The sequence below is a fragment of the Scomber scombrus genome, chromosome 14 (assembly GCF_963691925.1).
Source record: "Scomber scombrus chromosome 14, fScoSco1.1, whole genome shotgun sequence".
NCBI lineage: Eukaryota > Metazoa > Chordata > Actinopteri > Scombriformes > Scombridae > Scomber > Scomber scombrus.
In genome coordinates, this window is record NC_084983.1 from 7,673,255 (window position 1) to 7,700,936 (window position 27,682).

At 40.0% G+C, this 27,682-nt stretch overlaps 2 protein-coding genes across 3 annotated transcripts; both read left to right on the forward strand.

Moving 5' to 3' along the window:
* The first annotated feature begins 3,467 nt into the window (after window positions 1–3,467).
* flrt1a (fibronectin leucine rich transmembrane protein 1a) lies at window positions 3,468–5,531 on the forward strand. Its single transcript, XM_062433431.1, has one exon. The coding sequence runs from the start codon at window positions 3,468–3,470 to the stop codon at window positions 5,529–5,531; it is 2,064 nt and encodes a 687-aa protein (XP_062289415.1).
* A 16,157-nt stretch (window positions 5,532–21,688) lies between these two features.
* zfpl1 (zinc finger protein-like 1) lies at window positions 21,689–27,439 on the forward strand. Of its 2 annotated transcripts, none has more exons than XM_062433733.1 (8): window positions 21,689–21,840; window positions 24,322–24,429; window positions 24,526–24,637; window positions 24,914–25,107; window positions 25,284–25,362; window positions 25,523–25,714; window positions 25,863–25,986; window positions 26,104–27,439. In XM_062433733.1, the coding sequence occupies exons 2-8, from the start codon at window positions 24,328–24,330 to the stop codon at window positions 26,288–26,290; spliced, it is 990 nt and encodes a 329-aa protein (XP_062289717.1). In that variant the 5' UTR covers window positions 21,689–21,840; window positions 24,322–24,327; the 3' UTR covers window positions 26,291–27,439. The 2 variants fall into 2 exon arrangements, with proteins under 2 accessions (XP_062289717.1, XP_062289718.1); XM_062433734.1 differs by having other exon boundaries at window positions 21,689–21,827.
* The last annotated feature ends 243 nt before the right edge of the window (window positions 27,440–27,682 follow it).

The following is a 27,682-nucleotide window of genomic DNA, read 5'->3' on the forward strand; positions in this document are numbered from 1 at the left end:
TGCTTTTGTCAGTCCCAGAGTTGCTTTTCCTAAGACTAATTGTTTACTCCGCTTTGAACATTCAGTACAGTACACACCAAAGATTAGTTTTATGACTGTCTGTAATGTTGGATTACTGTGTAATTATTTGCAGTTATTTTGGTGCTCTTTTTGGCTGCTAATTGATGACAGAATTTTGCGAAAGGCTCAAGATTCAAGATGACTTTATTTGTCTCTGGGGAAATTTGTCTTGGACATAAAGTCTGCCACATAAAAATTACATACAATTACAGTGCAGTAAGAGACATAAAGTGCATAGCACAGATAAGTGCAGACATGAAGTGCACTCAAATACATGCAACACTGCCCCTCATCTCATATCCTCCTTATGTCCTGAGTTTAGGAGATTCACTGATGGAAGCATTAAATAACTTTTATACCTATTCAACTACCTTTTCCTGTATTTAATTGGAAACCAAACTCAAAATCCCACTAGGACCCTGTAGGATCTACCTGACATATATACACACAGGACATAGGAGGGGTCAACAACAATTTTCCTTGCCTGTTTACTTATAGTCTTCTCAAAGAACATTTGAAGGGATGGATGCTCTCTCACCCCATTGCTGTGTGGACCAGTCGGTTTATTTGTGATATTAACTTAACTGATATGTTACCAAACAAAGCTTAGATTCCGTGACGTGATATACTTTTCATCACAGCATGATAAAATAATATCATTACCCTACGTCCAACCCCAAACGCCCTGATTCTGTGCAAAAATTAGAGTCGCTATTGGATCCTTGTGCATACAGAATTCACATGGACCCTCCAAGACAGATTACAGTCAACATGTACACCAAAGTGTTTGTAAGAACAAACCTGGGTAATACAAGCGTAATGGACTAGCAGAGGAGAATGATCCCCCACATGTCCTAGATCAAAAATCATTTAGTTAGTGTTAAATTTAAGATGATCATCATCACACCATTGTACAAACTTTTTAACGTCCAAACTAAAGCCTGAAACGTCAGTGTCTGTATCCATAAATCCCAAGACAACGGTGTCATTAGAAAACTTAACAGTAACAGTGCTGGGATGACTGCTGTACAATCATTTGTATATAATGGAAACAGAATGGAAGCGCTCACTCATCCTTGAGGAACGCCTGCATTAATAACTTTATATTCATATAATGTCTGGTTCACTCAGACCTGCTGGGTCCTGTTGGCTAAAAATGAGTGATACCACCTGATCAAATATGGGTTAACAGACATCTGTCTGAGCTTACTGAGAAGGATGTGTGGCTGCAAGGTATTAAAAGCAGAATTGAAGTCTGCAAACAGCAGTCTGGCATTAGCCTTGGAGGTTTCAAGGTGTTGCAAAATAAAATGTATTATAGTTAGTATTGCATCACCAGTGCTACGATTTTCTTTATAGGGAAACTGACAAGAATGTAGCTGTCCATTTATGTTGGACTTTAGCTTCCACACCATTATCTTTTTCAGACATGTTATTACAATAGAGGTCAGGGCTACTGGTCTATAGTCATTATTTTCTGGGGAACAGGCTTTTTTGGAAGAAGAGTAATGATTGCTGTTTCCCAAGAGATGAAACTATATGTGAATCAACAGACCTTTGAAAGACAGAGACCCAGGCTGGTATAAGTTCCTCTGCACATGTCTTCAAAAGGATAGCTGAGACAGCATTAAGGTGTGTTACCTTAATGGTGTTTGTTCTTTTAAATAGTCCTGTGACTTCTCTGGGACTGATGTCTATCCTTTGAACACATTTATTGTTAGGGTGTTAATCACACTGTCACGTTCTAAAGAGAAATCATGAGAGTCAATGTAGAAGTTGTTCTTTTAGCTATATTGAGTTTCTGGTTCAGTTGCCTCTGTGCTGATCTTAGTTACACTTGGTCCTTATTTCTGAAAGCAAGCCTCTAATGTTTGATACAATCCTTTATGTCTTTAGTAATGTAGGACTTGTTGGGATACTGTTTTGTTGTCTTTTGAGGTATCACAGCATCCACACAGCATACAAATATGTGTACGGTGACTTCTGTGGATTTGTTCAAATCAGGCTCATGGAAGATGTCCTAGTCTGTGCTCAAGTAACACCAGTTCAGAGTTCTCAACACTGTCATCGGAACAGACTTAAACAAAAGGGTTTGCTCTTCTTAAAGACTGAATGGTAGACAGGAATGAGCTGAAAGGTATTGTGATCAGAATGGGGCAGCGTTGATTTGGCTTTAGCTGTATGTGCGTTCTGGATATTTCTATAGCATTTCTCAAGACTTTTACTGTGTCTAGTGTCACATTTGATATACTGTTCAATGGTTGAAATCCCCCAAAATAAGCATGAGAATATCTGGGATATGTTGCAACTCTCTGTGTACACAGTCTGCCACAGCTCTCCCTGCGTTTCCACTTGAGGGCACATAAACAAGCACGAATAACAATGTTACCAAATCAGACCTAAGACCTAAGACTAGCTAAATGTCTGGATTACAAATAATCTCTTGTGTGGTGTATTGCCTATAAGGCCTGACCAATAAATTGATCAACCCATATTATTGGCCGCTATTGGCTTATCACAGATATATCGGTTTTGGCGCATATGTTGTTCAACATGCATATTTTATAGAGTTATATAGGCAGCTTTTTATGTATATTTTTTATCCTTTTTTTCCATTCAAGTTTAATATATGTACATATGGGTTTTTGTTCTGTTTTTTTACTTGGTATTTATAATGATAAAATTCCCAGTGGGAAGTTTACTGTTTCAGTGCATTGAATGTGCATTTATGTGTATGTTCTGTATAGATAAGATTATCCGCCCATATATCGATTTTGGAATTTCTTTCCTCCCTAATATTGGTATTGGCATCAGACCCAGTATCAGCCGGGCCCTAATTACCCACACCACTTATCATTAACATAAACACGTAGTTCCACCCCTCGCCTTACATGACTCAGAACTTCTGGGAAAGCTATCCAAGTTAACAAGTGAGCTAGAACTATCCTGATGCAGCCAAGTTTCTGTAAAAACCACGATACATGACTTGTGGTACTCGTAAGTAGGTTCTGGTGTAAAGATTGAGTTTGTCCATCTTATTCCTCAGGGAGTGAACATTACACAGGATAATCAGTGGTAAAGGTGGAGACTGTGATGGGACATCACTCCAAAGATTTGATTAATAATTGTGAAAAAAATCTTGTTATTTAGTGCAACATGTCTCTGTAGCTTCAGTGTAGATATGATCATTGTAGTAATCATTTTGTTAATAAGCTCATTAAATGTATTATTATTAATAATCTTATTATTGTTGTTGTGTTATTACCTGTGTACATTTCTCTTATTCATTTATGCATTGGTGCTGACTGTAATTTTTCTTTGTGTTTCAGGGTGGAGGTCAGAGGATTCCAGCTCACCACAACAATTTGAGGATTAAGAGCAGAACTGGAAAAGAAAGAGGAATGCCTATGTTCACCATAATGGCACCTGTAGGTGTAGCTAAACTGCGGGCTTGGCCCCTCCTGTTATTTCTTTGCTTGACACTACGTGCTGGCATGCTTCAGTTTGTTGCAGCCACGATACAAGGGTACATTGGAGAGAGGGACATGATATGCCCATCTGTATGCAGATGCGATGAGGATTTTATCTACTGTAATGACCGTGGGCTCAGCTCCATCCCATCACTGCCTGCTTCTGCGTCTGTCCTCTACCTTCAGAACAACCACATAAACAACCCAGGCTTGCCGACTTCCTTGGAACGCCAGCTTACCGTCCGTGTGGTCTACCTCTATGATAACGAACTCGATGAATTCCCTGTGCACCTGCCACCATCGGTCCGTGAACTGCATTTGCAGGACAACAACATCCGCACCATTCCTCGTAGTGCACTGGCTCGAATGCCCTTGCTAGAGAAGCTCCATTTGGATGACAACTCTATTTCCACTGTCAGTATTGAGGACCAAGCCTTTGCTGACAACCCACGGTTGCGCCTGCTTTTCCTTTCACGCAACCATCTGTCTAGTATCCCCTCAGGACTGCCTGCCTCTCTGGAAGAACTCCGTCTGGATGACAACCGAATCTCCACAATCCCAACCCATGCCTTCCGAGGCCTCACCTCACTTAGATGTCTAGTCCTGGATGGGAATCTTTTGGCCAACCAGCGCATTGCTGATGACACATTCTCACGCCTTTCCAACTTGACTGAGTTGTCCTTAGTCCGTAACTCCCTCCAGACCCCACCTGTCAACCTGCCCAGTGCCCATCTACAGCGCCTTTCTCTACAGGACAATGCCTTGACTCATATGCCACGTGGTTCCTTGGATAGCATGCGCAGGCTGCTGAGGCTGGACCTGTCGGGAAATAACCTGACCACCCTGCCGAGGGGACTGTTTAAAGACCTGGACAGCCTGGGTCAGCTGCTGGTGCGAGGTAATCCTTGGCACTGTGGCTGTAACCTGCGCTGGCTGTATGACTGGCTGCATGCCCGTGGTAACTCCATCACTGTCAGAGGTCTCACCTGCCATGGACCTGACAGGGTGCGAGATATGGCTTTGACAGACTTGGGCAGCGAGATGGAGGAGTGTGAGGTGGTGAGGACAGCAGGCACCAGAGACAGAGTGGGTGGAGGTGGAGTTGATAGCTCTACCACCAACACCCCTCCACAGGGCTCTCTTTTCACCCTCCGCTCAAAGCGACCTGGCCTGGGGCTTCCTGACTCTGGCTTAGATTACACTCTCAGCAGCAGCGGTGTGGGAAAGAGCCTGGCCCTCAATGTGAAGCCTCTCTCTCATAACAGCGTTCGTGTAACCTGGAGCGTGGCCCAACCCAGCTCCTCCTTCAGGCTGAGCTGGCTCCGACTGGGTACTGGTAACGCCATGGGGTCTATCACAGAGACGCTGGTCCGGGGCGATCGTCGGGAGTACCTGCTAACCTCCTTGCAACCGCGCTCCAGCTACATTATCTGCATGGTGCCCCTAGCGGCCAGTTCAGAAAGCAAAGGGGCAATTTCTGGAGACGCTGACTCGGATGAAGCTCTTGTGTGTGCAAAAGCTGAAACATCAGACATCATCCCAGTGGAGGAGGTGGAGGATGAAGATTCACAGCAAATGACAGTGCTGCCTCTGGCAGGGATTATTGGTGGAGCTACTGCCATTGTATGTTTGACTCTTATATTTGGCGTCTTCTGTTGGTATGGACATAAGAGTGGCCATTTGTGTTCCCGTGACCATTACACTCGCAACAGCTCCCGAAAGAGCAAAAGCAAGACCTATGATGATTACATTGAGTCAGGCACGAAGAAGGACAATACCATCTTGGAGATCCGTGGTCCGGGGTTCCAGATGACGCCTATGGCGGCTTGCCAACCAATGCAGCCTAAACCCCTACAAGAGGATTACATCATTCATACCATATTCCCCTCCAATGGCACTGGCCTGTACAAAGGTGCCAACCATGTTTCTAATGCAGGACATGGCACCAACCGGGGCTATAGAGAAGGAGGAATCCCAGATATAGACTACTGCTATACATGATGTACTATACCAGATCCTGTTCACAGTGTTATTGGTAAACTGTATAGATGCACAATTTCCCTTCGCATGGACACTTCTGAAGCACCCCTCTGTGCCTTCTTCTTCTGGTCTCCCATTCCAAATTACCTGCTGTTCTCTGCACTGAAAGTACTGTATGTGATTAACTGGAACTGAAACTGTGTGGGAACAGTTCACTGCAGGAAGCAGCAGCCAATGCCCCAGGTGTAAATGCACAGCTGACTGTTTTGTCACCATCTTAGTAATGGCCTGTGTATGTTTTCCTTTCTGCTTTCTCCCTGTGACATGTAAGCAAAGAATGTATACACTGTGGAAAGGTCAAACTCAGCGTAAGTGCAGGTAGAGTTCCTCCGCCCACACACAGGATCCACAACTGAAAATGGATTAAGAAATGATGAGAAACAGACATTTTTCATATTCATTTCCTGCTCACTGGTCACATATAGTATGAAGTCTTATCAACTCATTGTTCCAAATGCCTCAACTATATTGATGTGCCCTACCAGCTATCCAAGGAAAGGGCTTTGTAAAGCTGTGAATTGTTCTATTTCAAACAACCCGTTAACCACTTGTCTTAAAGTAAGCTTGTTATTACCTTATTCAGTAGATGGCAGGTTGACGATCTTATCATGGCTGGTCAGCCTTGGTTATACCTCTTGAGATCATTCACCTGAGTTCAGCATTGTAGTGTTGCATCAGACCAGATGCAGCACGAGTGTGTAGATAATTTACTTAGATACCGACTGGGCTGTGTTTGAAAAATGCTTTGCAATTTTTATCAGTGTTTTATTTTTTACCATAAAATCCTGCGTAACTCTCTTTATTTATTTATTTTAATCCTTATGTGGTGTTTTTTTGTTTCTGCTAAAATTGCTTTTTAAATTTTCACCCTCTTGTGATGAAACCCAGTTTTGAAGACGGTGGATTGTTCTGTCCTAAACAACAAAATATGAGAAGTGAAGAAAACGTTCTGATGGTTGTCTGCAGGTTCTTGTTTTCCTAAACGCAGCAGAATGAATTCTTGAGACTGTTTATAATGTGTAATTTGAAAATTAGACTCTACCCAAAGACTAGCATGTTAGTCCAGTGAGACAGTAGAGACCAACCTCAACCCCCACCTTTCCCATTTTGTGCCTGTGTGCTTAACCTGTGACTACAGTTGGTGACTTTTGGTTATGAGATGTTTCCTTCACATTCTTAAAGCGACAAATGAAAATCCAGACTGGACAAAATACTAAAAATGGGGAGCCTCCTGTACGTGGCAGACTCTGAACTTCCAAATGAGGGAATGGACTGTGAGTTAAACTGAGGAGACTCAAACCGCAAACACTGTCGACCTGCACTGTGGGGCAGCGGCCAAGCTGTGGGTGGGTGGATGGACTGGTGGGGGGGAGTTTGGAGGTGGGGTGATGCTGACTCCTCAGGGAGGGGAGTTCACCAATGTTTGTTTTAGCAATGGTAAAAGGCTCCACCTTTTCCACCTCTTTTATTACTGAGCAGCACTAAAAATGTAAATGTGTTAGCACTTAGCAGAGAACAGAGATAAATGTAATGACAGGCACAGGGAGACGGAGGGTAAAAAAACATCTCCAGGCACTGACAAAGATGCAGAATTGATGGTTCTGGCGCGATGGAGTTCACCCATGCATAAATCTGTTTGTCATACTCAGCTTCTCCCCTTGGGTTTACTATAATATTGTCCATCAGTTGTTTACCACTGTGTTGCTTCCAAAGGGGGAAACCAGTTGTGCTTCCTCGACTGTTCTGTTTGCCAGACTTTTACACTGGCGTTGGACAAAATGTCAGTGGAATGTATATTTTATCTTGCACCCAAAATCACTGGCTTAAACAAATAACATCTTACTGGCCTGGATCATTCTGTTTTGGGGAATGTTGATATAGTGTAATTGTTATTTTATAGTCAGTCTATTCAAGACACCTACTTCCTCATCATTTGCATAAATAAAACCATGGCCATAGCCACATGAATATTTTTTTCTGGTGAAATTATAGAAAGTAATGGTGCCATAACTTTGCGTAAAAAAAAAAAAAAAAATGTGAACCTGAGATATGTGTGGAATTTGCTTTATAAATTCATCTTCAGAGGGGATCAATAAAGTTTTATAATCTTGTTATTACTGCAACCTATCATTTCACCTCATGCCTGAAGAGATGGATTTTTCTTTAACCCAGCATGACTTTTTTGTGAACTGCGAATTACATTGCAGAGAGGTTTTGGTGGGAGATCAAAATCTATCCCAAGAAGCCGACTTAATGCGCAAATTAGAACTACATATTGTTTTCATTTGATGAGGGTAACACTGGGATAAAGCAGTGCCAGCTACAGCCTAAGGCCAGACACTTGGAAGCAGCTGCGATTATAAGATGGTGCTGAGAAGAAACAACAAGCTGCTGGCCTGGGTGTCCTGTAGGCTTACGTGCAGCCTGGGAGCCCAACTCCAAATGAAGAACTTCATCAAAACACTTCAGATTAAATAGAATAATCAGCCAGCTGTGGTTCAGATGTAGAACGGGTTGCCCATTAATCGGAAGATCGACGGTTCGATCCCCAACTCCTCCGGTCCACATTTCGAAGTGTCCTTGGGCAAGATACTGAACCCCAAATTGGTTCTTAAGGCTGTGCTGTCAGTGTATGAATGTGTTTGGGAATGGGTGAAAGTTGGCATGTAGTATACAGTGTTTTGAGTGGTCGAAACACTATTTAAATGCTAACCATTCACCATTTAGCCTCAAATGGGTTGAAATTTCAGTTAATCTGGAGGACTTTGCTTATACATCAGCTGGATACCCTTCAGCTACCTCCGAGTTCCCACCTATGACAGACACTTACTTGTTTGTTTGCAGTGTTTGCAGCCGGCAAACTAAAAAATGAAAGATAAGGACTAAACCAACATACAAATACTCACATTTGTCTTTGACAAGGCAAACAACAATGTTTTGTTGTAAGTTGCAATGAGAAATCTGTCCAAAAAACACACTCACATATTACATTATTCTTTGCCATTGTGCATGTCAAAATATTTGTCAATTACATCATCACAAGCTGTAGACACAGACACAAAAACTCACATTAACTCCTCTGCTTGTACACAACAAACACTGATTAAGTTGAAGTAGAGAACAGTCATATTGTGTTCCCGCAGTCATATTGTGTTTAGCTGTGTCAGAGGAAATCTCATTCATAATGTCTGTGGTCTGAATAAGGGAAATACTGGGTGTTGGACTGAAAATGCACTCAAGAGAAACTCCAGCTGTGACCTTGAGGTACAAAACGTTGGATCTCCAAAGGGTTTTAGTCTGCTTTTGTTACTTTACAGGCATTGTGTTATTTATTTCATTTTCCTTCTTCAATACAACTTGAATTTCTTGTCGTCACACATTTGATTGCCACATAACTACAGCGTGGCACCATTTATTACTGTCTATGCCCGTGAGAGTGTTGTGTGTCTGTGAGAGATTTTAGGAGCATCATGACATATCAACAAAGTAACTTCTGTTGCAAAGCAGTGTGAACAGTTTGTAATGGTGGCTGAATTCCCCATGCAGAGCGACAGAAGTTGATTGGATTCGCTCCTCCTCAACATGCTCGAGTTTGAGTCGAACCAATGCAAGTTAGTTCATTTCAAGGGTGATAGAAAAAGTTACAGATACCCGTCAGACTCTGAATGACAAGCCAAGAGGAACAATTCATCTCACCACATCTTTGCTTCAATATACACAAATGCATTTATAATCTGCAGGTTGATCCTCCTAATTGAGCCTGGTTTCAAGTCATAGAAACATGCACAAGGATAATTGTAGTTTTCTCAGTGAAAATAACCAATTTATTGTGGAACATAAAAAAGGGGGAAAAAGGAAAAAGAGAAGACGCAAGGAAATGCTCTGAACCTCTGAGGTAAAAACATTTCCATCAGAAATCAATGTGATTACAGCAACCATTCTGTAGCTAAACTGGGATTGCAACAAGAAAGATGATTAAAAAAGATGATTCTTTGCAGCCTTTGCGTTGGTGTCCAAGGAAGTCTTCACTCCCAACAGCACATATGTCTCAGCCGGTCCTGGACAGCGATCTCGGGCACCTTTTGTGCTCACAGAGATGAAAGAGTATCCTATTGTCATGGTCAGTCGGATCACAACTCAAATAACAGTGACCTGAAGGTTGGGCGGTAACCTATTTCTTGCCTCAGTCCTGGACGATTTAAGACTGTCCCTTGTAAATTTTATTGTGCAGCAAGTAAAAAAAGGCACGGGAAATGAAATATGAGCAATATGACAGTGGAAATGAGGACAAAGGGGGATATTGCAAAAAAGGAGATCGTGGAGATGCTGGCAATGGGAGTCGCTGAGACGTCTCACAGCAGATGGGCCTGCTTTGTTTGTAATGCGAATGGTTTAATAATGTTTTTCCAAGATTTCAATAGTTAAGGGTTGATAAGCTTGCAATCTGATCATCTTCGATAAGCGTAATATAAGACCACCATAGATTTAGGAAAGAAAGTCTTATCTGAACCATTAAGACCTTGAGCAGAAGACTGTGCTGGCTACAGTTACAACACAGCATCTAAAAGCAGAGACAAACTGTACTGGTGGTTTTTGCAGGGTAAGGAGCATACAGTAGTCAGAGTATAGAGTTAGTTTTTTTTAGCCCCAATAGGGCAATCATGGACCTCAAAGAAGTAGCTTCATATAACCCATTACAATAGATAACTTAAAATGACCTTTCCTTTCTTTCGTTGCTTCATCTTTAATTACAAAATCTAATCTAAGAACTCTGTGTGCTCTGTAGTACAAATAGAGAAAATAGTCCAAGGTCTCAACAATGCCCTCTGGAAAACAAATAAAAAGAAGGTGAGGAACATCCAGTACTCTGCACCAGCAGGAACCTCAATGCTGTATACTGAAAATACAATATATGATCTTGAACCTGCTTTGGCTTCAGCTGAGCTCTATTCACTTAAATGTGATGTGTTGGTTAATTAGTAAATCCACAGATGGAAGGAATGTAAAAGCAGTTCAGCTTTTTGGTTTGAATAGTCTTACAGTATCTGTTATTCTATCTCAGCCCATGATTTGATTTTCTTTAAGTAATACCCCAACATTTATCAGCCAAGGACTAGATCTCTTTCCATTTTATTACTGCACAACGATCCTACAGTAATACTATATCTTCTGTTATTCTCGTCAAGATCTCAGAGACAGCCTGATTCTCAGAAATGCTTACAGCTTTAACCTGCAGACACACTGTGTTGTTTTCTGGATTTTCTACTATTGTTACTAGATAGGCTTGCATTCTTTGGTTTTAATTAGTTAATGTAGGTGAAGGACTTGAGACAGAATATTTGTGTGTAGATTTGAGAGATTTTACTCTGCAAGTGGATTATCAAAGATAAATGTGTTGCAGCACAAATCTCCCGTAAGTAGCCTAACGTGTGTGTAAGCGTGCTGGTTATTCTGAAGTGGTATTAATGATGATGTAAAAAATGATGTGGCTCAAATTACAGAGGTGCTGCTCCAGACTGGAATAAAATTACATTTTGTAAAGCAATTTAGCCAAGCTGTTTTACAATTAGATCAGGGGAATATCACTGACTCAGTTGCTCTGGATGGACACAGATAGCAAATTTATTCTACAGGAGTCACTTAATAAAACTAATACCATTAAGAAAAAAGGCGTACGTGCATGCTGGCTTTGTGCAACATGGCCACTTGAAGTTTTTAGTATTCCAGCCAAACACCTGCTGTTACAATCACAGGGATTGCAGTTGGCAGGTGCGGACAGGTGCTGGTCTGGCAAGGTTTGCCTGTGTGTGTGTGTGTGTGTGTGTGTCTGTGTGTGTGTGTGTGTGTGTGTGTGTGTGTGTGTGTGTGTGTGTGTCTTGCCAAACAAATAACAGAGAGCACAAATGGAGCAAACTTGCGGGAATCTCAAGTTCCTCTATATTTGTCAAGTTTTCCAGGAAAATGGTGCACATTAGTGTCATCATCACATGACGTCCATCACACATACAGGAGGCCCGCTGCAAAACCGGCATGTGTTCATGATTGTAATTTCAAATTCATTCAGACTTTCAAACAGGATTTTGTGTTTTTCTTCAACCTTAAAAACTAGCCTATTTGACTGTCAACAGGATCTCATCATTTTTTCTTTTTATATATATTCTTTGTGTGTTTTTGTAAATGACTGCCTCTGAGTAATCACACTCTTCTTTTGTTGGACTCTGTGTTACACTGAGGGGAAATTAAATATTTTGTAGAAAGGATGTCTCGTTGCTATGTGATTAAGCTAATTTTGGTTTCTTAATAGGATCGGGTTTATTCCAAAACACAGTAGTACTATAAATGGGTATTGTTTTCAGTTTAGTATGATAGAGTACATCATAGCTATCCATGCAGTGAATGGATTGCAGGTTTTAGGATGTCACCTCCTGCTTTTGTCCTTGCACAGATTCATTGAACAAAACCATTGACTTCCATTGCTTTAGTCTCCCACTTGATACTGCCTTCCTCTAATAGCCCATAACACACCAGCCCAGCTGTTATCATCATTGTCACTCCCATAACCACTCCACTTATATACTCAAATATGAATACCTATTTTCTCATACATCTGTCTTGTTACATTTACATTGTAAATGTCATGTACATTTTCATATACTTATAATTCATATCAGGTAAACAGGTGACAACGAAAGGAGTGGCTGCTGAAAAATGTTGGCACTAGATATTTGTCAAGCAGAAAAAAGAAATGACCGCCTCATAAATTAAACATTTTGTGCTGTGTTTTTCTTAAGCTTTTCACATCTCTCAACACTGCGCTGACGCTGTTGGATATCTGAAAGAGTTTGAAAAGAGGTCCCTATTTTCTACCAATTACTTTGAATTTACAACATTTCTAACAGCTCTTTAGCCTCTGACATCTTCCTCCCAATTTTTTGAAAAACCTCATTAAATGCTCATTAAGTGCAATCCAAATCTGGTCCGTCTCAACAGTTTCATACTTCAAAAACCTCAGTGGAGAGATGAGTCAGAAATAGTTATGACAAATTCACAATGACTACTCATCTTCATTTCAAGAGTTATTTTCTATCCCTGACAGATCCAGTGGAGTGTTCATTTTTAATCATTGGAGAGTCAAGTGAACCTCTGACATTGTCAACACAGCCGTTTTGATCAAACAGCTGAAAGGTAGGTGGTACTGACACATCACTTTAATGGTTCGTCTCCTTCCAATCACCATATCCATTACACTGATCAAATCACATTCATCACCTGCGCTAAAAACAACTGTGTCCTCTTGGGGTTTGGCTCCCAGCGTTTTATCCCTCAATGCTCTCATGAAGGAGCAGAAGGTGTGACGGACAAAACGGCAGCAGCAAAACAAATGAACAGGGGATGTAAGATGACAGCTGGCTTTGGTGTTTGTTAACTGTGTTTTGACACTGAGTGGTCAAGTGCGATTTTAGTTCAGGTGAACCGGGCCTTTTAGATCCACTGGGGAGGTGAGTCACAGATGGTTCAGCATAACTCTTAGACAGCTGCTGGACATTATATCCAACCGGGGAGCTGAGTGGATGCAGCCAGCAAAAGCCCTGCATCTTGACCCATAACACAAAGGCACACAACAAAGTTATCAGTGTATTAACTGTAGGATCTCTTGATAGTTGTTCACTTTCTCTCATAATGCAGCAATTTTAGAGAAATATTTGGTAAACTGGGTTTTAACAGTGAGTCAGCAGTGTTTCAGTGGTACATGAGACCTGAGGTAAGAGTGGGCTAAGGACGCTAAGAGCTGGTCAGGATCTGATTCAAGCGAATAGGTGTCAAAGAGTGATTCAGTCCACACCTTTAACACGAACAGCATAATAAAAAAAAACATTTAGCTTATTTAATGAAACAGGCAAACATGGTATTCATTGTGTATCCTTGGAAGTTGAAGATTAGCATTTATACCAGAGTGCATGCAGGACAACAAACCCCTTTCTAGTTCAGTGCTTAGCAGCTACAAACAGGTGACAAATAGAAGGAATAACCTGAATAAATGTGTGAACAAACACAGCAAATGCAGATGCTTCCACACAGGTGCACTGCATTGTACAATTAAGCAATTAACCAGTCATGCTCTGTGGCCTGTATAAATGCTGAGCAGGCCCAGTTGGTTTTGGTTTTGTATCAAGATGGCAAGAGGAAAAGATTTGAGAGACTTTGTAAGAATATTCATTGTTGGGGCACAGTAGGAGCTCCAGTCACAGAGACGGCTGCGTTTAGATATATGAGAATGATATCTGTAAATAGGTGCGGAAATCATAGTTGACAGCACACATTGGATGATGGTGATGCCTGTGCATTAGTGCGATATGAAAGGCAAAACAGAGGAGCAATGTCAATGCAGAACGTGATCACACTGTGTCAGCAAGAACAGTCCGTCGTCACATAGAGAGGGATATTATAATAAGTTTGCAGTGCATAAACCCCTCATTACAAAGATGAATGCACATTTGAGAGTTCAGTGGTGCACAAATCATAGACACTGGTCTATAGAGAGGTGGAAAAAAGACAGATGAGTCATCCTCACCTTACTCTGGACAAATGTGTGATGACATGAGTGCTTGACCCCTAAAGCGAGGGGATCCAGTGGCTCTGCTATGCTGTAGGGGGCATTTTGCTGGCCTGGTTGGGTTCCACTTGTCCACTTAAGCCGGGCTCAGACTACAGGAGTTTTGGATGATTTATCCCCAATAAATTATCCCTGACAATTGGAGACGAAATCTGGTCTGGGACCTTGGTCGGTGCCGAAGTCTTGCTCAGATGGTAATTTGAGGAGTTTACAGATCCAATCACAAATATCAGGAGCTTGTTGCAAACTCACAGGGTCACCCTGATAATTTAAAACCTGTTTGATATTTAGGATTTAAAACCTGGATGATTACTACACTACTTTCCGAGCAAGGACCACAATAACCAATGACAGGGACAAGGCCACAAGGGGACATAGGTGAATGAGAGAACTTAAAATAGTGACCGCAAAGAAACAACAAGCTGTTGTACAGATGTGTTGGACTGAGATGGATTGAAGGCTTGTTGATATGTGTAAAAAACAGAACTGCTTATGTAACATGTCTTCCAAGACATATCATAACTGTACGCACCAAGAGAAGAGCTAAGCAAGCTGTTGCACCATGTCAGGCTTAATTTTCTTTACATCTGCTTCCTCATAAGATCACATGACATCATGTGAGGTGGTGCATTGCTCCCTCTGGCAATAATCCTAATAATATCCTGTGGTGTGTCATGAGCGTATTATATTCAAATTTTGTAGTGCAGTGTGGTGTAGTGTGCATTTTTGAGATTAGAAGAGAAGAACATCTGTGAAATTTCTCCTTATGAATGTGATGCAACCCAATTTTAAAACTCCTGTTGTGTGAGCCTAGCTTTAGAGGGAAGGGTCACTACAAATCAACACAAAGTTGTTCTGAGTGATCACCTTTATCTTACATTTCTATGCTGATGGGTGTGGTGTTATCCAGGATGACAGTGCCCCCGTTTAAAAGGCACGAGGGATCACTGAATGGTTTGATGAGTATGAAAATGATGTGAATCATATGCTATGGCCTTAGCAGTCACCAGTTGAACACCTATGGGAGATTTTGGACTGAGGTGTTAAACAGCGGTCTCAACCACCATCATCATAACACCAAATGAGGGAATATTTTATGGAAGAATTTTGTTCACCCCGCTAGTAGAGTTCACTGTTGAATCAATGCCAAAGTGCACTGAAGCTGATCTGACACTTTATGTTGATTTTTCCTTTAATTTGTCACCTGAAGATACAAAATATGAGGGCATAAAATAGATGGTTATTGATAATAGATAATTGTGACACAAAGAGGAACATAAAAAATGAAACACTACATCTAAGGCTCAGATACTGCTGTGTAACATTGGCAAATTCTTGAGGCTGTGTTTTCTTTATTAAATAATTAATCAAGCAATAATTGAAGATTGATTGTATGTGACCGAAATGGTGCCATTCCTGCATCAGTGTGTATGATAAGCCTTATCATCCTTGAACCTGATCTAACAGTTCTTATTGTGCTTCTGCATATTTTATTTATGCTCCATTTTCCTAGCAATCAATCACAGTCGGGATGGGTTGCACTCTGCAACACAATGCCCAAGGTTTCTGGCATGTCTTCGTCTATCATGAGATTTTCATGGGTGCATTTCCTCGCTCTCAAGCAGGATCTCAAGTTGGGTAGTGTCTATTTAATTTACTGTCTCGTAAAGCGGAGGGGCCCTTGAGACTTTAACGGTGATTACAACTTATCCAGGGAGCCAATAACAGCTGAGAGCTAGGATGGGGAGGGTGCCTTCATCCTCTGCATACCTTCACTCCCTTCCAGCCAAAGCACTTAATCCTTCCCTGCATGCTCTCTGTCTTCACGGGTGAAGCTCCACAGTAAACACCAGACACCGCTTCTTCTCATCTTGGCTGCTATTGTGGTGTCTCCTGTCTCGATTTCAGAGAGGACAGAGGCAGGTTTGACTTTTATTCACCTGCAAAGCTGAAATCTTCTCTTTCTGTCCGCCATTTCAAGAAATCTGGATAACTGAACGGCAGGTCGATCTGGTCGTTATGCACTATGGATTGGAATAATATCATGCCGGTGCTTCTTCATAATTGGCTGAAGATGTGTATGGAAATTCTTTCAGTCTTGCATGGCAGTAGGAACTAATAATAAAGCTGATAGGGGATGAATCCTAGGTGGAATATAACACATTTTAGCTGATTAATAGAAGCTTTGTAGAATTCTCTGCTGGTAAAATGTGCTGCTCAGAGCAATATACAGTATACAGCACACATCCGTCAAAGAAATTATTTCCTTAGAAAATGCTGCTGCTCTTTTATCTGTCAGCAAACGTGTGTCAGGGTGTTTATAAGTAAGTGGGAGAGAGATTCTGGCAAGCACAACAAAAGCACCTAAAAACCAATCAGTCAGTTTTATTATATTGTTATTAATTATTTTGCATGAAAAAAATGTGTCTGTTTATTCATTAAACTAAATAAGGCACACTTTGTAGACACGTGCAGTACCTGAGGAAGCAGTCATTTGTGCAGCAGTGATGTTTTATCTCTCACTTTCTTTACCAAGCTCAGTGACGAGGACAGTCTAAGTGCTCCAGACCTCTCAGTCTTTTATAGAATTATAGGGTACAAAATTAAATAGAGGCATGTGAAAAGGTTTGGAGGCCAGGGAGGAGTCAGACAGGAGAGAGGTAATGTCACTGTGTTTCTGATCTTTATTGGGAGCAACACAGACACACACACACACACACACACACACACACACACACACACACACACACACACACACACACACACACACACACACACACACACACATATGCATTTCCCTGTATTGATTAGTTGGGAAAAAGGGTTGAGGTCAGCAGGCATATGTCTGAATTTCTTTCTCTCTGTCTCTCACACTCCATTTGTCTCTGTCTGATTCAATACACTCCTTCCCCCATCAGGGGGCCGTGCTTCATCCATATATCTGTGGCTCCCCTCCCCTGACCCTCTCCAACACTCTGTGGTTTCTTTTTGTCTGTCTCGTTGTCCTTCACTTGACATACATAAATCAATCAGTCAATCCAATTTCATCCAGAGCAAAGCCTGATGGATTTGCTTCTGAGCCACATGTCCTGATAAAGCATCCACAGTGTAATTGCATTCCAAATTAGATGATGTGGTTATGACCATGGACTTGATTTAGCTTCTTTTTCAGTTATCACACACAAAGGTACAAAAGGGGAGAAAAAAGCAGAAAAGAAATACACATGCATGCAGGCATTCAAACACTTCAAACTCCCTGGGAAATTGTGTAAACAGCTCCCTAGAGCAGTAATTCTCATCTGGGAGACACTGTTAGTCTTTCAAGTACTTTCTAAAATAAATACACTGTCCATTCTAATTCCCCCCCACACATTTTTCTTGTCAGTTTGCAAGCACAGGACAGACTCTATCTGGACCCAACAATGAATGATGATTTCTTTTTGCTTTGACTCAAAAAATGTTTTATACTCATTCATGTTTTTACATTCTCTTTTTCAGATTACATTAAGTAAATGTTTACCATTAGCATAAGCATAAACATGAACAGTAAGAAAGTGTTAATGATTTACATGAAATTAACTGGTGGGTATGTTGGGAAACATGAAGTTGTTAGAGTAAACAACAAATCCTTTGCCACCGATTGCTGATATGTTATTTCCAATTTAAAATAAAGATGTTCTTTGTTAATCTACTTGATCCTCTTAATCTGACATGTTTAGGACCAATTAGAAAGCAAATCTAGATTTTGTCCATTTGTATGCAAGATGCATACTATATGAAAAAAACAAAAGTAGTGTGAATATCATCAGTGAAGGTGCAAGACTTGTAATTAAGATTAGATTTGCAGACATGACATGACATGATATGTGGAAAATTGTTCTCTCAAGTCTTACAAACTGTGACAGAGCCAGATAGCACTCAAGTGTGGTGGAGTGAATCTTCTCTCCCGTGTGACAGACCAGAATGATTCATGCACTCTCTGAAAACTAACTAAACTAAACTATGGTTTGTGTGATTTTGAATAGCGTTTAGAGTTCTCAATGTTGTCTCTTTGGTTTAGCAACGGCAACATCTTTAAAATAACAGAGTATTATACATCACCAGACTATCTGGATGTTCAGCAACCCTATGATATAAGGCCAGTCACTTTACTGTAACATTAGGGAACCGATTCATTAAACAAGCCATGTCTGAATCTTAACGCTTTCCCTCACAGATAGAGCCGATAGCTAATCAATAGTTGCCAGACTCAATCAATCACTGTCCCCCGCCCCCCCCCCCCCAACAACCTCTCCTGTCGCTGTTTCAGGCCCAACTGCCTCAGCTGCAGGGCTGATTTGTCCTCCGGTGCTTCTGTCATTTGTCTTTAGATTTACCCTCCATCTGATAGCTGCAGCGCTCTTCACATGCCCTTTCCACATGTCCTTACCCTCTGTCAGTGATTTATATGTGTCCCTGATCATCACGCAGGACATCACATATTCACGCTCATTTGCACAGATCATTTAGTCTCATATTCTTTTTTTTTTCTTCATAGAATTGAAGCAATTTGCCACTGGGGGGGAAATGATCCCATGTGTACACAGATGCTCTTTTACAAATTTCCTATAAACAGTCATATAACAAGAGTGGATGAATTGCACTATTAAGATAATCTGCATCTTCAAAGAATGACAACAAGTTCATTCATTTGTATGTGAGTGAAATAATTTAGCTAGACAAGCATATTTTCACCTGCATTGCAACATTTAAAGAGTTTTATTTTCAAGAGAGCAAGCATGCATTATAATTTGATTCAGTGCTTTAGACATTGTTGATGTACAGCACATCCATCCTTTGCACTTCTTGGACTGTAGATATTTCTTCTTTTTGATTTTTCATTTTCTCATTTTGCTTTCTCTACAGGCGTTTCACATGTGCAGTGAGCTGTGAAGGAAAGAATTTGCACCCTCACTCTCTAATACATAAATGGCCATTTACACACACAAGTACACACGCATACTGTAAAGACAAAAAAAAAATCATTATTATGCATGAACAGACAGCACCATCGATGGCATTACCATGCGTTAAAAATCTGCTTGTCAGTGCTTTATATACAGTCTCTGGAGAACAAGTTTTGGTTCTTGCTGTTTAGTCATCATGTACTGTGAATCTACACATAACAATAAATATATCTGTTATTCATAGTTATTAGGATGCATGGCTGCCAATGTGCAAGCTGTGAAGTCCCAGCTTTTTAAAGCAGCAATTCTGAATTATTGTAACACCGTTGGTGCCTATCAGAGATGGCTAAGGTTTTTATGACAGTCATTTCCTTCATTTAACGTCATCTCTAGACTGAATTTAATTGTAGCTTATTAGGACAATATCAGATCAAATGAAAATACACATTTAGCAGCAATCAAACCAATTCAGTGATCTGCCTATCATAAGTGCAAGAGCACTTCTTGAAGACATCTGTTCATCTCTGCCGTTTACTTTTAATGAAGTCACAGTGGTAATTCACAGGCCTACTGTATGATCATGCAGACCTCTGCAATCATTGATCATCTATTACAAAGACACACATATAAACATGGAAAATCAATCCTCTGCATCTGCAAAGGCTACATGCTGGGAACTGTTATGCTGATGAAAGATTGATCTCATTATCTGTGCTGAGGGTGGTGAGATTCTGAACCAGGCAGTTGTACATTTGGTAATCACCAATTTTGTACTGGCAGTCAGTTTGTGCGCCATCTGCTGTCTAAATACACTAACTGCAATCTGATACAAATGAGCCAATACAAAAGGCAGGTGCTGAGCAAAACAAGCAGCTTTTTTTTGGCTGCTGTCTTGCAAGGAAAAATGTTAAGGTGCACTTAATGAAAAACTAAAAAAGCATGACAGTTTCATTAATTGATGGCTGTCCCTGATGATTCATCATGACTGCACACAGGTGCAATTTGCTATCAAAGATAAACACACATGAATCTGCATTCTGTTCACACTGCATATTGAATAGATGCTCAGAAAGTCTCAGGTTGCTTTAGCTATATTGTACATCTGGTCTTATTTCTTTTTGGCGCTGTGGGAAGAATTAATTTCATCTTATCTTGTCTCAGGGTCATCCGATCAAGTGTTTTCAAAAGCTGTTACCTGTCTTTAAAATAAGAGGGTCTTTAGGATGACATTATTAATGACAGCTTTGCTTGAAAAACAGGACAGGTATGTCTAGTATGCAAATGAATTATAGAGTCAAATTAAAACCAAATCAAATGTCTAACCAGTTCATCTCTATGCTGGATTACAGTTTAATTATGTTTATCTGTAGGCTTTGAATTGGCTTTAAAGGACAGAAGGACAGGATGTTTTTTTAAAACAATACAATTTGAAAAATGTAATGTGTGAGAATCATGAAAGGGAACACATGCATCTATTGAATCATGAGGTCAGAATCTGATAAGAGAGACACGTGGATAATGAGGATGTCCATTTAACAGACGACTATGACTCATAAATCCCTCTGTGGGTGTAAAATGTCATAAACACCTGACTCTGACTAAAAAATTGAACCACAAAATACATGAGAGGGTGACATTTCATTTCAGTTTATTTATCAGTGGCATGTGCAGACATTAATATGGACATGTAAAATATAAGTCTCCTCCAGCACAGTGTGGATAACTTTTTCACACTGATCTGGAGACCTGTAAAACCAAACATCTACCTCTCCACATTGTATAACTAAACCATATCATGCACATTTGATTGTTTATGTAGCTTTGAAACACTTCCTCAAAGAGTGCACAGCTCCCAGTACCTCCCACTACACTGACTAGGACTAAGATTAAGACTCAAACCATACACCACTCACTAATAGTAAAAAAAAAAAGACTAATGCTGCACATGTACAACACTATGCATGTGTGTATTTACTTTAATGTAAATCCCAGGCAGATTACACATAATCTAAGGACCTTCTGCATATTGCACATTTATTTATTGCAGATTTATTTACACAGATAGCTAGTTTACTGTATATAGTATTTGATTTATTTTATCCTATTTTTGTCTTATTTATTGTTGATTCTATTCTTAGTGCACCCCCCCCCCCCCATCTCTAAAGGGGGATCAATAAAGACAATACTTATTTTATCATATACATATAGACTACTGTGAGTTACCTAAAATATTCTAAAAAAAATCTTTAAAGAAAGGTAAGGAAGAAGAAGGAGAAGAAGAAGAAGAAGAAGAAGAAGAAGAAGAAGAAGAAGAAGAAGAAGAAACTACATGAAAGACAAGAAATGATAACACAATTACGAAAAACTGTAATTAGTGACTAGAATGTGAGCAACATCTATTTATTTATGTGTTTATTTATTGGGCTGGAAAGACTTTAAAAGGAATGGCCACTGAGGGAGAATGAAGCCTGAGGGTGGCAGTAATGCAGCATCATCGATGCCAACTGCTGCAAAAGCTACAGGAGAAGAAGAAGACAGAAGCGGAAGAGACGTGGCACATAAACAGAGAGAGGAAGGAAGCAGCTACCTGCAAGTTTACTGATGACAGCCCCTGGACCCACCTTTCATGTCAATTTGACCAGCAGGCTTAAATGACAGCCGTTCAACAATCCCTGAAGCGACCGGGACTTGATTAAAGTCTGTGTGACAGGTGACGTCTATTTATTTATCATTTGTGTAGGAAGCTGTTAGCTGAGTTAGCCTGTTAGCGTTACTGAGAACTTCCAGCTAAACTAGCAGCTAATGTTGCTATCAGAAGGTGTCAACGCCGACAAAAAGAATGACGCGAGAGCAGAAAACTGACCCATGACCTCCCTAAATGTATATGATAACTCATGTCAGGATAGGAAAAAGCCCAACATTAGAGGCTCAGTCATTTCTGGGTCAGCAGGTAGAAACCACGTCAACAGACCAAAGGAGAAGAAACTAGAACTCTGTATCATCGATGACCCATGATTAACTTAGATACAGGGCATTTAACTCAATAACCTGTCGACATTGATAATGTGACGATGATTTTTATTAGGATGATATTACAATATATTGTATATAGTATATACATTGATAGTATATACTATACTATCACTGTCCATTAAGGACTGTGCCATCCACTCCTTGAGACATGACATTAGTAAAGTAGATATGCTGAACATACATGAAAAGTACAACAAGCCTTTACACCCAGGAAGAAAGAAAAACTATAGTATTTAAAATCATGATCCTCAAATATCTGGTCTATATGTAATGTTTAGAGGTGTAAATCACATGTCCCTTTACAATAGATAGTATATCAATTCAATGGACAATGATTGGATGTTTGCCGGTATCACAAAGTCTACCATGATGTGATTTTGATTTGATTGGATTCAGGAGCCAGCAATCGCTATGAGATGATATCACATGCTGATTTATCACAATCACTTCCATTCATATTAAATCACCAAAAGCTCAAACATTTCTCAGCTCAACAATGTCATTTAAATGAAAAACATCATAGTCTGTTCTTTTTTAGTGCCACATTTTGATATATTGAGCTTTAAAAATTTCACATCCTATCAAAGAAAACTGAAATAACATAAAGTTATTAAAGCAGGATTTTTGCTTTTCTTTCAAAATTTCTTTCAAAAACGAGACGAACCGCCTCACTTTGCCCAAAAGATGAGCAGCAGTAGCACATTTCAGGCTGTTTATAGTCTGTCTGAAGCATTTGATGATAAATTTACCTCCTAATCCGGCTGCGAATGTGTTGCAGGCTGCTGAAATGTGATTGTGGTGACTGTCCGCTCACCATGGTGTTGCTTGCATTGTGTTTGGAGGTGTGTGCGCCCGGGCGGAGACCGATGTGCCAGGGGAATTTCAGAATAAATATGTGTCTTAAAGATGATGATCAATGTTCTCCTTATTGGCTCGTTGATCATTGAATCAATGTATCTTTACACCCCTAGTAAATCAAGATTTTATGCTGTATTTTGCAAAAAAGAAAACACAAATTAAGTACCTGAAGAAATCTTTGTCTCACGGAGGCAAAATTATACAAACAAATAGAATATTGCCCTAAAACAGTCCTTTTCATTGATTTGCAGCATTACTCACAATGTGAAAATACAACTACAGACATGAATGACAGATACCTGTAGGCGGTTGATGGGTGTAAATGGTATTGCAAAATCTCTTAAGCTTTTATCATTACATAGCATGTGTTGACAAATCATATACCTGTACTGACATGTAAACTCACTGGCCTTTTTATGAGGTACACCTGTGCAATCTAATGCAATCCGATACAACAGCTCTGCTTTAAATTCTACATTAATGAAGTTTGTACATTTTCAGATTTTTATTTGCATTTTCAGAAAGGTGATAATTCTACTTTATGTTTATTATTATTTATTATTATCATAGTGGGTGATGGTGGTGTATAAGGGTGCATTAAATTGAATCGTATTCCTATATTTTGTCCACTCCATGAACATACATGAGGGTGGCAAAATGTTAGGAACACGAGTCAATATAATTCACCCCAGTACGCCACCACCACTTAGTACGACCTCAGTAATAAACATAAAAGTAGAATTTATTGGATTGGATTGAATTAGGTTGTTCATGTGTACCTAATGAAGTGGCCGGTGACTGCATGATACATGTTTACATTGTGGCAGTAATTGCTCTTCTAATTATTACCCCATCCACATGGTCAATACTTATGATTATCTTTAACATTACTGTGACATAAAAATTGAGCACAATGAACAACACTCTGAAGTTTAAACCCTTCTCATGACTTTTTATTCAAAAGGAAAGTGAGGAAGCTTGCTCCACTCTAAATCAACAATGTACCAACAGCCAGTGCATCAGGGTAAATTTCAGGCTGTCAAGAAGAAGCAAAGAGACCAAATTGTGTTTATCTTTGCCTCTAATGTGTGTGCAAAAAATGATAATGCCTTAAGTCTGTATTAAAGAAACATTAGCCTCAGGACAAATACAAAATAAACTGGGATTTATACTTTTGTTGTAAAGTCTTCAACTCGCTTTAAACAGTTGGTCACAGAAGGATGAGAAATCACAAGAATTCTTTGTGTGTGTACATCCATAACAAACCTGCATTTGTTTGCTTGTCCTCAACACATCAAAGGTGGCCATGGGTCTCTGCAAGTGCCCGAAGAGAAAGGTGACCAATCTATTCTGCTTTGAACATCGCGTAAATGTGTGCGAGCATTGCCTAGTCTCCAACCACAACAAGGTCAGTGAACAAGTATCACATGACTCATTTTTATGACAAATCAATGACATGTTTTAATCGCATATTAATTTTCTATTTCCACTTGCCGCCCTTTAGTGTATTGTGCAGTCATATCTGCAATGGCTTCAGGACAGCGATTACAACCCAAACTGCACCCTGTGTAAAAGTCCACTGAGTGCTCAAGACACTGTCAGACTGGTCTGCTATGGTAAGTTTTTATTCATTAGGAACTTGGATCCATTTAACCAAGTAAGGAAAAAATCACTTACTTGTAGTCATGTCTAGAGATGGATATTGTTTGGTTGTATTTGCTCTGTGCTAAGACTTCTGCCAATACAATAGAGATAAATGGATTTTTGCTTGTTGTGCTCACAGCATTGAAAAATGACAGTAACTCAAATACATTATAATTACATTATACTATACTATTTGCATCCCGACCCTGTTACTGTGCTGAAAAATGTTTTCTTCCTTCTTCCTACAGATGTCTTTCACTGGTCCTGTCTTAATAACTTGGCATCTCGGCTGCCGCTCCATACGGCTCCAGCAGGATACCAGTGTCCCAGCTGTCAGGGTCCACTGTTCCCCTCTTCCAACCTGGCCAGCCCAATTGCTGATGTCCTGAGAGAACAGCTGTCATCTGTTAACTGGGCTAGAGCTGGTTTAGGACTGCCACTGGTAAGTCCCTGTTACTATTACTGAATGCTTTGTTTGTTGATATCACAACCATTCAAAAGTTTTCCTGAAAGCAAATCAAGTGGGAAGAAAATGCACTTCTCCCAGTTGTATTTTTTTTAAAAACACGAAATGCACAGATGTTGCGTGCTAAGATATTTATAAAATGGGATTTCCAGATTGAAGAACCAATCGGAGTTCTTGAGGAAACAACAGCTAATGATGTCACGGATTACACTGACTGGTCTACATTTGAGGGTAAGCCAGTTTTCAGTAAATTATAGTATGTGCATAATTATTAGAGATAATTTTCGGCCATGATAAACAGTGTTATTTAAGTGGTTTACTTTATAGCTAAAATCAACATATTATTCCTCATGATCGGATCAAACTCTCTTTTTCTCTTTCCATTTTACAGCACAAGAGCAAAGTAATATTTTCCCCAGCCACTCTTACAACACCAGCCTTGGCCCACCACCAAATACTGTGTCACCCCCAGCAGAGGAAGAGCTCGCAGCTCCTCGTAAAAACGGGGAACCAAGTATACCGGAGCACTCTGTGGTCAACTTTACTACTGCCACTACCCGTGACACAATTACAATAAACACAGGTGAAGTAATAGAAAAGCCCTCTGAACTACTCTCTCTCAGTCAGTTTAGAACATTTAGAACAATTTAGGGTCAGTTTTGTGCACTCATATACTGTGTTACCTTCCTTTGTTGGACGAGTAACTGTAATGTTTGATTGTTATTCTGCAGCATCATCACCGAGAAAGATCTACGACACACGGGACACTGGTCACAGCTCTGTCACACAGATCGACTTTGACGATGACAAGTATCGGCGACGACCAACATTAAGTTGGTTCGCTCAAATTCTCAAGTTAGTATTCTCTGTGGAATTAGAGCTCTCTTTGGTTGCTTTGTCATTAGTAATCCATCATTATGGGAATGTTATTGTGATCTCTTATTCATTCATTCATTCATTTATTAATTTCAGGAACCGCACAGGTGGAAAGCGGACATCTCTGTCCTGGAAGCAGCGAGTCTTTGTGCTCCTTCTTATCGGAGTTCTGGGATTCTTCACACTGATAATCATCATGGCTAAACTCGGACGTGCCTCAGCTGGCTCAGACCCAAACCTAGATCCTCTCCTTAACCCCAACATCCGTGTGGGGAAGAACTGAAAACAAGAATTGATTCATTCCTTCTTTTCCTTTTCGTGTTACACAAGATAAGCCTGTGTAGAACAAGCTGGAACGGGACTTTCTAATACATCGTTAGCCCAACAGAGGGAGCCGTTTACCCAAGTTGAATGGAAAAGACAACAAGACACTGCTTCGGTGTTAGAGTGGAGGTAATCCCTGGTTCCCTTCATTTCCATCAGGCAGTAGGAACATGCCTGGGGACTTAAGATGATTTAAAAAAAAAAAAAATCTCACAACATTCAGGAGCTGCGATTCCAGCAAAGCAACCTCCAAACTCCAAAGGTGTACAAGACCTGGTGCATATAGATGAAAAATCCACTTATTGCTTTGAATAGCTATTGATGAAGAGGGGCAGTATTTATATTTACAGTTCTGGCTAACATTTGTCAGTGATCTTTGTAGGTTGATTTTTTTTTCTCTCAAAAGCTCAATAGAAACTAAATAAACACTGTTGATGTTGAAAGAACATCTTTTGCTGACATGTATGTAATCAGAAGTCTAACGTTCAGTAACGTTTGCGAAGTTATGAACTGATTCCATTAAGGAGCAGTAGCTGCTCTCAGTCAGTTGTGGAGTGGCCTTGTGCATTTCCACTTTAGAGAAGAGGTGGCTGTCAGAACTGGAGTCAAAAATACCCCACACATAATTAATACACAACTATTTATGGGTGTTTGCATTACTTCTAAAATTGAGTGTATTGCTTTTAGATTTGCCATACATACTGTATGTATATTTTCCTGCTGTTTTTTGACTGTACATTAAATGGGAATACTACAGAATTTCAGCATTTTAATGTTTTTTTAAAGCCCATGATCCATTTATCTGCTGCTGTGCAAAACCAAAATCTTGAGTGAAGAATTTATGGAATGTCAGTTGTGTCAGCTGTTTCGAAATAATATTGTTATAAAACATGATAAAAATATGTATTTGTATTGCACATTTGAGTGCAGAAACTCAAATAATTTGTTTTCCATTGCCCAGTTCTCAGCCGCTGGCCCAAAGCAGCTGTCACAGACCTGCTCATCTTCATAATAAACACATTGTTAAAGTGTTACATAAAATTGAATTAAATCTCACACAATAGAAGGAGCAAAATTTGCACTAAAATTACATCACTTTCTATTTACAGCATCCGACACTACATGTCTGTCTTCATAATAAACGTTTACATTCAAAGACAATGGTGTCTGTAACTTATTTCAACATGTATCAGATACAAATGAATGTTTCAGCAGGATGCATCAAATCCAAAGAACTACTTTATCTACATCTATTTTGTGCCTAATGTCTGTTGATGGATATATAGTTGGATATTAGATACTCCCACCTTGTACTGAACATCATGTACTTTCACTCACTGTGAACATAAGG